The sequence below is a fragment of the Antechinus flavipes genome, chromosome 3 (genome assembly GCF_016432865.1).
Source record: "Antechinus flavipes isolate AdamAnt ecotype Samford, QLD, Australia chromosome 3, AdamAnt_v2, whole genome shotgun sequence".
In the NCBI taxonomy this organism is placed as follows: Eukaryota; Metazoa; Chordata; class Mammalia; order Dasyuromorphia; family Dasyuridae; genus Antechinus; species Antechinus flavipes.
In genome coordinates this window covers 40,704,620-40,719,216 of record NC_067400.1, presented here as the reverse complement: position 1 = coordinate 40,719,216, position 14,597 = coordinate 40,704,620, and the positions used below count along the sequence as shown (strand labels likewise).

The following is a 14,597-nucleotide window of genomic DNA, read 5'->3' as shown; positions in this document are numbered from 1 at the left end:
CCTTTCCAGATCCGCCCTCCACAGAATTACCACATTTTAACTTGATGTACATTTTGTATTTCTCATGTGCGGGCAGGCGCATATTGGCAGTACTGGAACAGTATTTACATGTAGAAGTAAATATATGTGCCATGAAGTCAAGGATTTCCTTCTTTCATCCTTCTTTCCTACCTTCCAGCCTCCCTTCTTCCTTCCTTCCTTGATTTCCTTCTTCTTTCCATTTTTTCTTTTTCTCTTCTTTCTTCCTTCTTTCCCTCCCTTTCTCCTTATTTCCTTTTTCTTTTTTCTTCTTTCTTTCTCTCTTCCTTTTTTTCTTCCCTCCCTCTGCCCCCTCCCTCCCTCTCTCCCTTTATTTCTTCTTCCTTCCTTTCTTCTCATCTTCCCATTCTCTTTCCCTTCCTTCCTTCATTTCTTTTCTTTCCTCTCTCCCTTCTTTCTTCCTTCCTTTCTTTTTTCTTCTTTCTTTCTGTCTTCCTTCCTTTCTTCCTTCTCACCTTCCCTTCTTCTTTCTTCCTTCCTTTCTTTTTTATTCTTTCTGTCTTCCTTCCTTCTCTCCTTTCCTTCTTTCCCTCCCTCCCTTACTTCTTCTTCCTTCCTTTTTCTCTTCTTTCTTTCTCTCTTTTACTCCCTTCTTCCATCCCTTCTTCCTTCCCCTTTCTATCTTTCCTTCCTTCTTTCTCTCCTTCCCTCCCTCCCTCCTTCTTCCTTCCTATCTTTTTCTCTTCTTTTTCTGTCTCATTCTTCCTTCCTTTTTTTCTTCCTTCTTTCTTCTCCCATCTCATCCTCAAGCCTACCATCCAATAGGCATGTATTTGTTTTGGGTGTAGCTCAATTAATGAGCATTTGTTAAGCACTGGCTGTGTGCCAGGCACTAGGTATGTGCATGCATGGGGTTTGATACACCTGGTTATCTGTGTGTAGTATATGTAGTGCTGTGGGGGTGGCGGGGTGTAATTTTGTTTTGGGGAGGGGATGTAGTTCTTTTGAGCTCAATCTGAGAGAAAGAAAATTCACAGTGGCCCTTTTGAGAAGATTCTGCAGACTTCACTCCAGGAGAGAAATCTCCTTCTAGGAGACATTTTCCATGGACAGATCTATACAAACACAGCTGCCTCAGTTTCCCTATTTAAGACTAGGCTGCGAAGGTGTCAGTGTCCATTACAGAAGGAAGACTCACAGAATTATACTTCAGTGTAGTTTAGTTGGTCAGTCACATCCAACTCTTTCTCGGCAAGGTACTGCAGTGGTTACAGAGGAGGAAACTGGGGCAAACAGGACTAAGTGACTTGCCCAGGGTCACACAGCAGGAAAGTGTCTGAGGCCAGGTTTGATGCTAGGTTTTCCTGGACCAGCACTCTGCCACTAGCCCACCCAAGTGCCCATCCTCTGGGGTTGAGGAACTGTTCTTGGCTTCCCGAAGGGTAGGAGGAAGGGATGAAACTCGAAAAGGGAAATTGCATTGCGTTCCTCGCAGTCAGTGAGTGGTGCTTTTGTCTGTAATGGTCAGCAAGGACATGCACGTTATGGTGATGCGGCTTCATTCTTCAGGTCTGGTTCTCTGCAGCGCGGCTTCTCCAAGTCTTGGGGCAGAGCCTCGGCTCCAACTCAGCACCAGGGCTTCTGCATCTGCCCTTCCTTTCTCTTCCTAGTCCCCACAAAATCAGGCCGCTTTTCCTCCTCTTCAGATTAGCACCTCACAAGTGTTTAGGGGCCAGAAGATGGAAGGAAGAAGTGTGAGCAAAAACCAGAAGGTGGAGGAGGCAGAGGCTCGCCCAGTTCTGAATTGTCTTGTGTCACTGACAGGACCAAACTTGGGGTGAGGACTCAAGCAGACAGAGACAGAGAAACAGAGACACAGAGAGACAGTCACAGGAGAGAAACAGAGAGACAGTCACAGGAGAGAAATAGAGACACAAAGTCATAGGAGAAAAACAGAGACAGAGACAAACAGAGAGACAAAGGCAGAGCCAGAGAGAGAACATTTGTGCCAGGCAGCACTATTTGCAGTATATAATCAAAAGTCAACAGTGTCTCCAAATGCACTTGCTTTTATATGATTAAAGCAGCTTGACATGGAGCCCCAGATCTTCGGCCTCAGCAATAATACACGCTTCCACATAAAGGAAGCCAGCCCTCTCTCTGAAAGGGAAGTAGGTGGGCACAGTGGAGGTTCCAGATGCCAGCCCCTCCCCCTCGCATCTCCTCTGTACCTTCTGTGTACCTATTTATGCCATGCTGTCTCTCTTGTTAGAATGGAAGCTCCTTGAAGGCAGCGACTGTGCTGTTGCCCGTTTTTCTCGTCTCCATCTCTTTGCTCCCAGTCATGCCCTTCATAAATGCTTATCGATTGGTTGGTTTGATTGGAGGTCCAGAAGTGGCTCCTCTGCACTAAAACTCTCTGCCCAGTGCCTACTGGTGTGGTTCCTAAAATGCTCCTCACCTATTATTTCCCTTATTAAAGCCCTGTCTCTAGAAAGCTCCTTGATACGAATCCAGTATTTATAGGACTATATATAGCTTTAAAGATGCAGAGGATTATCTAGGCCATTGCTTTCATTTTACAAGTGAAGTAACTGAGGTTGTGAAAGTTTAAGGTACTTGGCCGGGGTCATCCAGGATATCAGTGGCAAAGCTGGGACTAGAGTCCAGATTCTAGCTTCTAATTCTGTACTTGTAGAGGCACAAATAAGCCCCAAGTCTCTGGTTGGAAACTTTGAGGTCCAGTTTAGTCTCCTTATTGTATAGATAAGAAACTACAAACCCAGAAAGATGGATGCTGTGACTGATCCAAGGGCATGCATATTAGCACAACAATAATTAGACTAAAAACGATTGCTAGCACTAATATAAGGTCACAAATATCAGAAGAACAATAGTTAGACTAAAAATGATTTAATTAGACTAAGAATGATCACTAGTATTTATATAAGATCACACATTTCAGAATGACAACCATTAGACTAAGAATGATCACTAGTATTTATATAAGGTCATACATATCAGAATGACAATAGTTAGACTAAATGATTTAATTAGACTAAGAATGGTCACTAGTATTTATATAAGATCACACATTTCAGAATGACAACCATTAGACTAAGAATGATCACTAATATTTATATAAGATCACACATTTCAGAATGACAACCATTAGACTAAGAATGATCACTAGTATTTATATAAGGTCATACATTATCAAAATGACAATAGTTAGACTAAATGATTTAATTAGACTAAGAATGGCCACTAGTATTTATATAAGATCACACATTTCAGAATGACAACCATTAGACTAAGAATGATCACTAGTATTTATATAAGATCACACATTTCAGAATGACAACCATTAGATTAAGAATGATCACTAGTATTTATATAAGGTCATACATATCAGAATGACAATAGTTAGACTAAATGATTTAATTAGACTAAGAATGGCCACTAATATTTATATAAGATCACACATTTCAGAATGACAACCATTAGACGAAGAATGATCACTAGTATTTATATAAGGTCATACATATCAGAACAACAATAGTTAGACTAAGTGATTTAATTAGACTAGGAATGGTCACTAGTATTTATATAAGGTTACACATATCAGAACCACAATAATTAGACTGAGAATGATCGCTAGCACTTATATAGTATTTCAAGCTGAATGTATAGATTTAGGAATCACCTGCATAGACTTAATTGAACCCATGAGAATTGATGAGACTATCAGGACATAAGGGACAAAGAGAAAAGAAGAAGTTTCGTCTCCTCTAAACTTCCTAAGGGAAAACAAGAAGGATTGACCTTGATGGAGAGAAGAGCCAAAACCATATGCTGGCTAAGGAGTAGACACTGAATGATGAACCAGCAAAGGATGCAGAGGAGTGTTCAGACAGGGTAGATGGACCCAGAAAGTGTCATCTTTAGAGCCTAATACCATGTCTAAGAGGAGAGATTTGTCAACAGGGGATAGAGAAAGACAATAAGAACTAAAAAAAGAAAAAAAGAAAAAAAAAGACATTCTATTTATCAATTAATTGATTGTTGGTACCCTTGAAGAGAGTGGTTGCATCAGAAGCTGGAAGGAGGTGAGAAGTGAGTGGCTGGCGCTGAGAGTAGGCAGCTCTTTCTAAAAGAGGAAGTGAAAGGGAAGAGAGGTATTAAATGGTAGTTTGAGGGAATGATCTTGGGGTGAACTAATGATTCCTTTTGACTTTTTTAAAAGTTATGTCAGATATTTGGGCCTACTTGTAGACAAGGACATTGTCAATGGTAAGAGAGAGCTTGAAGATGAGAAAGGGAACATGAGCATTCCTGAATGAGAAGAGCTTCTGAAAGAGATATCAGACTGGCTTGAGAAGGGCCCCAGGGGATCAAGACAAGAACTGTCCCTCCCCTAGATCTGGAGCAAAGGGAGTTGGGCAATGAAGGAGCTCCTAGCAGGGGGCCTCAGTTTTCTCAAGTTAAGTAGGAGATCAGGCCAGGCCAGCAGGATTTGAAACGAGATGTTCCTGACTCTCAGACCAGGACACTCTCTCTACAGCAGTGTTTCCCTTGAACTGATTTAATTTAGTCAAGCCTCCTAAGATTTTACCTGGGATGAAAAGGACCTTGGAGATCATTAGCCTAATCCCCTCATTTTCCTGAAAGGACAATATGTGGTCAGTCACCACAACTGTCTCATGGAATAGTAGTGAGAAACCTTAAAGTGGAAAGGAACTTTCTTTGTTTAGTTTTTTTTTTTTTTTTTTAATTTTGCAAAAGCCCAAAATGAGGCTTCCCTGAAGTTACCCAATTAGTTATTTGCAGAGCTGGGACTAGGCCCTGGATTTCCTGATCTTTAATGTCATATATTTTCCACCAGAGCATTATGCATCTTTAGTGGCTAAAGATTAATGGAAATCACAGCCAAACTTTGAGGATTTGTGGGGTGAGGAACACTAAAAGGGTCAATGTGACACTGAAATGACCTTTCTCATTGAATAATGACGTGCTTTTCTTTAGTCATTCTGTTTCTTCTTTCATTATAATGCTATTTGGATTTCTTTTACAGGAGATGGATTTGGAGACAAAGAACTATGAAATATTCATCAACTGGTACTAAATTTTAAAAATAATTTAATATTTCTTAATGGAAATATTTTAAAAGAGCATACTTTTTCTTTCAATCTGTGTTACATAAAGAAAAAAAAAACTTTCATAAGCAATTTAGTGATTTTGTGATACTTTTATTATGATGATGATGATGTTTTCTTTGTATTTCCCAGCTCTTACATCAAAGTTCTTTTGATATTAAATATCTAAATACAAATGGGTTTTAATGGAACACATTTATGTGACTGATTTTGATCTATCGATTGAAATAGTATCTCCCTAGCTTTCAGGATTATAAGGGAAAATAATTATTATCATCTTTAAAATGTTTATTAAGAAATTCTTTGTCACAACATTGAATTTCTACATTATATATTTTATAGAACCTTCTTTTTTTTTTTTTAATAAATCATCAAAATAGTTAAAGAACATCAAATGTATGGTGACAGCTGGCAATTTTTTCACTAGAACTCTATTACAAGTACTGATGTCTTGGTACAAAGATACCATCCATCTTTAATGCCAGAGATATATGCAGGGTGTATCTTTGAGTGAGCGAGTTAATTCAACCCTTGGTTTTACAGAATCTAAGGGAAAACAAAACACTTTCCACTGGGGTATATAAACCTCAGTTCCCACTTTTAAGCTTAAGAACTCTTAATAATTCCATTTTTCTGCTCATGCTGGTTAATTGTGGTAAGAAATGAGCTCATCAAAATTGGCTAAGATCATAATTTTTTGGACTTTGGAATGTTTAAAACCCATTTTTAGGTTGATTAACATGATAGCATATTACTTATGCTATGACTTGTCAGTCATCTTTCAGGTCCCAGTTTCATTTGTGTATTAAACAGGAAGAAGCAATATTACCAAGGTCCTTATTGCAAACAGAGGAGAAATTGCTTGCAGAGTGATGCGAACAGCTAGGAAAATGGGCGTGCAGTCAGTGGCTGTCTACAGCGAGGCAGACCGGAACTCCATGCATGTGGAGATGGTATGTGGTCAGACCTGGAAGAAGCTGGATATCTTCACTTTCAGACTTTTTGCCCCTTTCTGAGTTAGTGTACTTAGTTTTTCCTTAAAATTAGCCCAGCCCAGTGGAAGTTTGTAGTAATGATTTTTTCCAATAATGTTGATCATACTTTGTGTTTAGTTAGAGCTTTACAGCTTTCACCACCCTTATCTCATTTGATTTGATCCTTGAGATAATCCTGTGAACTAGATTTCCACAAAGGATTTGAGACAAAATGATGTGTTTGACATCACCTGGATAGATTTATTAGTGATTACAGCTTGGAGATTCTGAAAAGGATCACTTTACAACCCCTCGTTGTACAAAAGGGAACCTGAAGCCAAGGAAAGTAGAATCAATCAGCAAGTATCTGTGAAGCACCCAATGTGTTAGACCCTGGGGTACAAAATGAAATAGTGCTTGCTCTCTAGGAGCCTCTGTATTACTGGAGGAAACACCATGCACAAGAGCTTTGCAAATTCCTTCACACATACCGTCCTCCGTTGCCTCCTTGCTGAGCAGAAGCACTGGTCAGTTCCTGCAGGCCAAGAGAGCAGAAGCCACACGTCTTTGAGCAGGAGTCCTGTTTGTGTCCATCATCATCTGAGGACGAGTTTGTAGGGCTTCCTCACTAGAAAACGGGTGCCTTCTGCCTGGCCACACTGTTGCTCTATGCCCCCAAATCCCAAGGAAACTCCCCATCTTTTAGAATATCACAGTAATAATGATAGACTAGTAGTTCTGATTTAAAGGGCACGTTGGAGAAATGTGTGTTAAACAACCATGTAAGTGACATTTGGAAAAAGTTTTTATTTTTGGGCAATAAAAAGCAGCTTGGCAAAGTGATTAGAGGTCAAGTTTTGGAGGTAACTCTGGTCTTTCTAAGGGTCCCTATGAGCTTGAGCAGAATCTCAGTTTCCTTGTCTATGATCAAAGAGTTGTACTAGCTCTTCTAAAATATCTTTCAGCTCTAAACCCTACAATCTGATAATTGTATGACATTTGTGGAAACAGGCAGATGAAGCATACTGCATTGGTCCAGCTGCCTCACAACAGAGTTATCTTTCCATGGAAAAAATCATTCAAGTGGCCAAGGCTTCAGCATCACAGGTAAGGGTCATAAAGGTAGTTCATATGAAAAAAGAATCTGTTACAGAACTTTTTCTTTTATTTATACCTTTTTTAAATCACTTCTCTTTTCTAATATATCTCTCCTCCCTCCCTTACTCAGCAAGCCATCAACAGAGAATAGAAAAGAAAGAGGAAAAAAGGCAGTTCAGCAAAACTAACCAACATATCAGCCAAGTCTGGTAGTGTATGCAATGTTCCATATCCCTAGCCTCTCACTTCTCAGTAGAAGGGAGAAAGATGCATTTTCTCTTCTTTTCTAGGGCCTAGCTTGGTCATTATATTCAGAATAGTGTTCAGAGTTGCTCCCATTTGAGACTGTTGTAGTCAGTGCATGTGGTGTTTTCCTGGTTCTCCTTCCTCATTGTAGAACTCTGTTCCTAGTTCTTTCTCTCTGCATGTAGATTTAGTCTTGGATCTCTTGCTATCCACTAGCTATTTTCACTTGATACCCTTTAGTCATCTGAGATGAACTGTGTCCCTCGTAATATTTTCCTATGCTCTTTCATCTTCTCCAGGACTTAAATTCCCCTCCCTAATCTCAGTCAATGGCATCACTTCCCCCTACTCATACAATCTCAAATCCTCTGAATTATATTTGATTGCTCCCTCAAAGCCCATAAGGCATTAAAACCAGGTGGCCTCCCTCTGAAATGTCTTTCAAGCATACTTATCCTTTTCTTTCCATTCCTGATTCCCAAATTCATAACTTCAGGCTTTAACCTGAACCACCACAGGATGTTAGCAGGTCTCCTTATCCCAGAATCATTACCAGGATGAGATGACTGGAGGGAGTTTCCCATTGACACCAGACTCAGCTGTTTCAGTTTAGTGATGAGGTCAGGTACCAGATTAGAAGGTGTTTAGAAATAAGTAGGAGAGGAAAAGTAGAACAGTGAAGGAAGATGACTTTTTTTTCTAGGAATTTGGCTTTGAGAAGGTGAAGAAATGTAAGAAAGGGGAGTGAGGAAATGAGAGGATCTAGGGAAGAGTGTTGTTGGTGGGTTGGTTTGTTTTGAGATCTTGACTGACAGAGAAAGATAACAGATTATAGGTGGGCAATTGCCTTGGAAAACTGTTGGAGAAGAAGAATTGGCCTTCCTCAGGAAAGGACCATGTATTTGTCCAAGACTCAAGCAAAGCAAGAATAGAGGATGGTATTCAAGGGGCTTGTGTATGGGATTGAAGAAAGACACAGCTCACAGTGGAGGTCTTCTGTTTTTGCTGGAAAAAAAAGAAAAAGAAGAAAAGCAAGGGTATGTTGGCTTGAGAAGAGAAGAGAAAGTTTGGAATTGAAGTTATGGGGAATATGTCAAAATGTCTGCATAAGAAGAAGAAAAGGATTGCCTGGAAGCAGTGGGGACCCAGCTGAGATTATTAATATACATTTCTCATGAGTGCATATGCCAGTTTCATGATTTCTTTCAATGATATTCCGTGGCCCCAGAGTGGGAGCAGAGAAGGCATTTGGGTTGAACAATTCAGAATTAAGGTTTAGAAAGAGATTCATGATGATGGGAGGACCACATAAAGGTGAGCTGGCCTTCAAGAGTCAGGTCCTTATGAAAAAGAGAAGTAAGGGCAGAGCAAGGATGATAAATGAGAAAGCAGAGGGGGGGGCAGTGACTGGAATTCATTTTAAGGATGAAGATGTTTGGGAGAAGTGAGACCAAGGGAAAGATGGAAGTGAAAGAGATTTTGGTCTGAAAGAAAAATTTCAGAATTCTTTGTCAACAGAGAGTAATGGTGATGGATTGTCTCTAATGTTTGACTAAGGTTTATTAAAAATACAGAATATAGGGAATGGTGAGGCTGAAGAATTGGAAATTCAGTATGTGTAAGGGGACATCAGCATATATTTTGAAGTCTCCAGAAATGAAAAAATGAATGAATGAGCATTCATGAAAATCTTATTGTATGATAGGCATTGTACTAAGCCTTGTAGATACAAACAGAAAAAAAAAACAAGACAGTCCTACTCTAACAAGTTAATGATCTAACCAATGAAGTTAATGAGGGAAGATAATAGTAAGAAATATAGTAAAAGTAAGGAAGATAATAATCACAGCAAGCATTTTATAGTTCTACCAAGTTTGCAAAGTGCTTTACAAATATTATTTCATTTTATCCTAACTATAATCTTAAAAAGTCAGTAGTATTATTGCTCCTTTTCCTATATGCATCTGTATTGGTTAGTGTCTCTTCTCAAGGAGGACCAAAATGACATTACCCTATGGTATGATGGTATCATGTATGTATATAAATACATGTGATAGATATATATGATGTCTCTAGTCTTAGTGCAGCTTAAACCTTAGTAAGCTTAAGGCAGCCAATTAGGTGGCTGAGGGAATGGCTTCATAGCTGTAAAGCACACTATTGGGACATCCAGTATAAAATAATACTTGAGCTTCAGACCTTAGGGCACATCAGCAGTTTGTTTGGATGAAGGGGGAAGACTGTCTCCCAAGGACTGAACTCCTTGAGAAAGGAGTCATGGGGCCAGAAGATCAATAATCTGCCATAGACAAGTGACTATTGCTAGCCAGAGTGAAGAAGGAAGGGAGAGAGAGAGTTTGAGGGCTACATGTCAATCTCAGTCAATCTTTACACTTAGGTAGAAAAACAGCTCAGGAGATGTGATTTCATGAATGCTGGTAAAGTTGTATGCTCCTGCCCCTCCTCACACACCTTTATCAGAGCCTGAAATTTCAGCCTGGAACCTTTGTCCTTTTCATTTAAAGCTTTGATCCCTCTGAGATGTAAGTGCCCTGATAAGGCTGAAACCGGACACCACTGTCCATTATTTCCACTCTGGTAAGGCTCCCTATGGTGTTACTTTTTGTTCTTCCTTTTTAGGCTATTCATCCAGGGTATGGTTTCCTCTCAGAAAACACTGAGTTTGCAGAGTTGTGTAAGCAAGAGGGAATCATTTTCATAGGGCCCCCTTCATCTGCCATCAGAGATATGGGAATTAAGAGGTACGTCTTTATTTTTCTTCCCGATGTCCTTGTTTGTGCTAAGAGGAATAAGAGGTGTTACATATCATAGGAGATGGAGGGCCAGGCTCAGAGTCAGAAAGATTTAGATTCAGTCCCTCCTCTGAAGTGCCTCAGCAAACCCTACCAAAATCTACCAAGTCAATAAGATCTCTGGAGCGCCTGCGGCGCATTTTATAATGAGGAATTCACTGACCCTTACGTCTTTTGAACTATGTCTTACTGCTGAAAGGGGAAGGATGTCTTACATGTTTTATGCATATGCAAGATAACTTTTTATTTGGCATGTGTTTGGGGAATTTTCATAGAGTCACAGGAATGTTCAGGCCTAATTTGTGAGTACTTATTTCTCCTAATAAAAACATCATTTTTGCTCTAAAATGTTACTTAGGAAATGGACTTGGGGAAGTTAGACATTTGTAGTTGTCCATCTGTACTAACATTCAGTCAATGTGGAACTTTCTAATATTTGATGACCCATAGAGTATGAATTTCCTTATAATGTTTCATTATATGACAAATGTTAGAGAAGATATGGGAAAACTGGAATACTAATGCATTTTTGGTGGAGTTGTGAACTGATCTAGCCATTCTGGAAAGCAATTTAAAACTAAGCGCAAAAGGGGCTATAAAATTGTGCATACCCTTTGATCCAGCAATACCAACACTGTCTGTATCCCAAAGAGATTATAAAAAAGGGAAAAGGAACAGCATGTACAAAAATATTTATAGCAGCGCTTTTTGTGATGGCAATGAGTTGGAAATTGAAAGGATGTCTCTCTCTTGGAGAATGTAATGTAATGGTATATTGGAGATATATGGTATAATGGTAATGGAGAATAAATGTAATGGTATGTAAATGTAAGGGGATACAATTGTGTTATAAAAATGATAATCAAGTTGATTTCAGAAAAACTTGGACTTATGTGAACTGATGCTAATTGAACTAGGAAAACATTGTACATAATAATAGCAACACTGTGAAAAAAAATCAACTATGATAGACTTAATTGTTCTCAGAAATACAATGATCTAAGACAACTCCAAAAAACTCATGATGGAAAATGCCATCCGTATCTAAAGAGAGAACTGTATACCATTTTTTCCACTTTGTTTTTTTTTCTTTCTTGTGGTTTTTCTCTTTTGTTCTGACTTTTCTTTCACAACATGACTAATGTAGAAATGTGTTTAACATGATTGTTTATGTGTAACCTATATCAAACCATTTGCTACCTTGGCGATAGGAGGGAAGAGAAAGGAGGAAAAATTTAGAACTCAAAATCTTACAAAACTGAATATTGAAAACCATCTTTACATATAATTGGAAAAACTAAAATACTATTAAGTGAAGAAAAAAAGAACAGTCTGTGGTTTATTAAAATAATCGATTGTACTAAGGAACTCAGGGTGGCCTCTCAACCCCTTTTATTCCCCCTTACAGCACCTCCAAGGCAATCATGTCTGCTGCTGGGGTTCCAATTGTTGAAGGTTATCATGGGGAAGATCAGTCAGACCAACGCCTGAAGGAACATGCAAGAAGAATTGGCTACCCCATCATGATTAAGGCGGTTCGCGGCGGAGGTGGAAAAGTAAGAGAGAACCCCTTTGTGGGTTTCCCTGGGAAGCTGCCTCCTTTGTTCATGTGATGTCACCCTTGTAACCACCTGGTTTCCTGCTGCAGGGCATGAGGATAGCGAGATCAGAAGGAGAGTTTCAAGAGCAGTTAGAATCAGCCAGGAGAGAAGCCAGGAAGTCTTTCAACGATGACGCTATGCTGCTAGAGAAGTTTGTGGACACCCCGAGGTAAGATTCCTTCTTCTAAGGCTGCACAGCATTGTCCGAGGAACTAGAAGAAGATGGAAAACAGGCCGTATTCCACTGAAGTCAAAGGCAGCGGGTTTTCTGAGGACTTTTGTGGTCTGGATTATTCTTTTGTCAAATATTGACTGATTGACTTGGATTGACTTTTAGCTCTGTTTATTGTAAGGAAATTTGACTAAGGTCAGATTGACCAGTCCATTGACTTTGAGAAGAATGGAGTCTGGCAAATGATGTAGTCAGAAAAATAATTAACAAAATAGGTCATCTGGCATTATTAACTAGGCCATATGCCAGCTCATGTGGAGAAAGCGTTATTAAGAAAAGTTGTGAAGGCCCCTCTCCTGAAAACAGCCATCTATCCCTATTAGTACAACCTCTGGATGAGAATGAAAGAATCAGGTTTCCAGTAAAGAATCCCACTGGGTATGGGCAAGGGGCTCCTTTGGACAGAGGGCGAGTGATCCTGGGCAAACTTCCGGGGAGCACATGACGTCAGTCATCTCACATATGGACGTCACATGCCCTGAGAAACTGCTTCTCTCCTTCCCCCAGTAACGTCATTGTTACTTCTTTTTGTTGTCCTTTGTTTTTGTGAGGCCCTTGGGTGTTTGCCCAGAGTCCTCAGCCAGTAAGTGTCCCGGATCAGAGCATTTAAATACAGTCCTCCCAGGGCCAGTGCTCGGTCTCCTGCTCCACCTAGCTGCCTCAGGCTTCAGGTTCAGCACTTACCAGGAGATGTGGGTTCCTGTAAGGACACGGGCATGTGTTCTGAATTGGTAACTTGTAGTTGTAACAGATTAGTACTTTTAAGGCTTTCTGGATTAACCATTTGTCTTTAGTAATTGGATTCAACCCTATATGAAGGTAGACATGACAGCCCTAATCCCTGTATTTTGTGTGTGTGTGTGTGTGTGTGTGTGTGTGTGTGTGTGAGAGAGAGAGAGAGAGAGAGAGAGAGAGAGAAAGAGAGATTTAGTTTCATGTTGTCTTTTCCATTAGAATATTAGCTTCTTGAAGGCAGAGACTAATTTCACCTTTCTTTGTATCCCCAGCATTAACAGTGCCTGGAACATAAATAAGTTTTAAATAAATACATATATTAATATATCACACAGATCTAACCTAAAAAAACCCCAGTAGCTCACTAGAAGGGCACTGGAGAGCCCAGTGGTTTGGTTTAACAAAGGCCACATCACTCATTCAGAACAAAGGATAATGATGTCAGCCTTTACCCTCAAACAGGCATGTGGAAGTCCAAGTATTTGGTGACCAACACGGCAACGCTGTGTACTTGTTTGAGAGAGACTGCAGTGTACAGAGAAGACACCAGAAAATCATTGAGGAGGCCCCAGGGGTAAGGAAAGTCTTGAAAGGAATTGATGCTTAATTCACCTTGTTTATCCTAGGCCCGTAAAGTCTAGTCCTGCTTCCCTCTGGGTCTTCTAGATTGAATGGTGAGGAAGTTGCTGCTGTGTGGTGGGTGAGAGAGTTTCTGCCCAGGAAAGAAGGAAGGAAGCAGGCATGTATGTAGCACCTGATGTGTGCCAGGCCCTGGGCTACGGGCTGTACAACTATTATTTCACTTGATCCTCTCCATAACCCTGGAAGGAGGTGCTGTTATTATCCCCATTTTACTGTAGTGGAAATGGAGGCAGACAGCAGTTAAATGACTTGCCCATGGTCATACAACTAGTATCCACTCTTGGGCAGTCACTGGGAGCTTCCCTCTACCAATGACATCAGAGGCCTGCTTCAGGCCAGGTGCTTATCATAACACACTTGGGGACCACACAGTGGCCGGCTCCGTGACTTCGTGATAATGCGTGGCTGTGCCTACAGTGGGACAAACTTAAGGTGATTAGTATTTTACAGTGAGTTTTTCTCATACAGTTTAAAAAGTAATTAAAAGTAAGGTTAATTTTTGATTGTCCAGAAATCGAAATTTTTTTGGAAAAGGTTTTGAAAAGTAGGTTTGTTGAAAATTTTTCTCAAATATATTGTTTTTCTAGATAGAAACGATTATATAACCTCACTTTCCTGCTGTAGTGTAGAATCTTGAACTTCATTAGACTCTTTCTTTGAGGCATTTCAGTACCCTCACAGACAGGATATAAGCCTGGACTTGTTGCTTTACCTCTTTGGGTCACTTATCTGTAAAATAGGAGGGCTGGATTAGGTCACCTCCATGGTTCCTTCTGATGCTACATCTATGAGCTCTCAATTCACTACTTGTGAATTCACATTGTAGATGCAGAAAGTATAAGAGCCTAGGCTGGATGAGCTGGTCTCAGATTGTACAACCAAGTGGGTTAAAAAAAAAATCTCTGATAGCTTGTTTATTATGATTCACCTCTTTTTCCTAAAACGCATTCGTGATCTTGGTCTTTCCATTTCACTGTAATATTCTGGACATCCTGATTTACTTAGCAAATTGTTACCCGGTGAAGCTCCATTTGTAGAGAATGAGCTTTCATTATAACTGAGGAAGTGGAGGCACTTAATGTTCTACAGTTTCTTGTTACCAAGGTCACTTATTTATTCAT

General features: G+C 39.9%; 1 protein-coding gene and 1 long non-coding RNA gene across 4 annotated transcripts in view; both read left to right on the top strand.

The window, feature by feature from the left end:
- The window catches only part of MCCC1 (methylcrotonyl-CoA carboxylase subunit 1), a 46,053-nt gene that overhangs the window by 1,620 nt on the left and 29,836 nt on the right, over positions 1–14,597 (top strand). Inside the window, exons 2-8 of one of the 2 annotated variants that reach the window (XM_051983245.1) lie at positions 5,054–5,097; positions 5,949–6,088; positions 7,121–7,216; positions 10,094–10,215; positions 11,675–11,822; positions 11,915–12,036; positions 13,297–13,408. In XM_051983245.1, coding sequence (XP_051839205.1) covers positions 5,054–5,097; positions 5,949–6,088; positions 7,121–7,216; positions 10,094–10,215; positions 11,675–11,822; positions 11,915–12,036; positions 13,297–13,408 — 784 coding nt within the window. Of the gene's footprint in view, positions 1–5,053; positions 5,098–5,948; positions 6,089–7,109; positions 7,217–10,093; positions 10,216–11,674; positions 11,823–11,914; positions 12,037–13,296; positions 13,409–14,597 lie in introns of those variants that run through there. The other variant, XM_051983246.1, reaches the window with a different exon arrangement.
- On the top strand, positions 422–3,980 carry LOC127552920 (uncharacterized). Of its 2 annotated transcripts, none has more exons than XR_007951618.1 (2): positions 422–2,989; positions 3,126–3,980. It is a non-coding gene; the product is annotated as an uncharacterized LOC127552920 (long non-coding RNA). The 2 variants fall into 2 exon arrangements; XR_007951619.1 differs by having other exon boundaries at positions 3,067–3,980.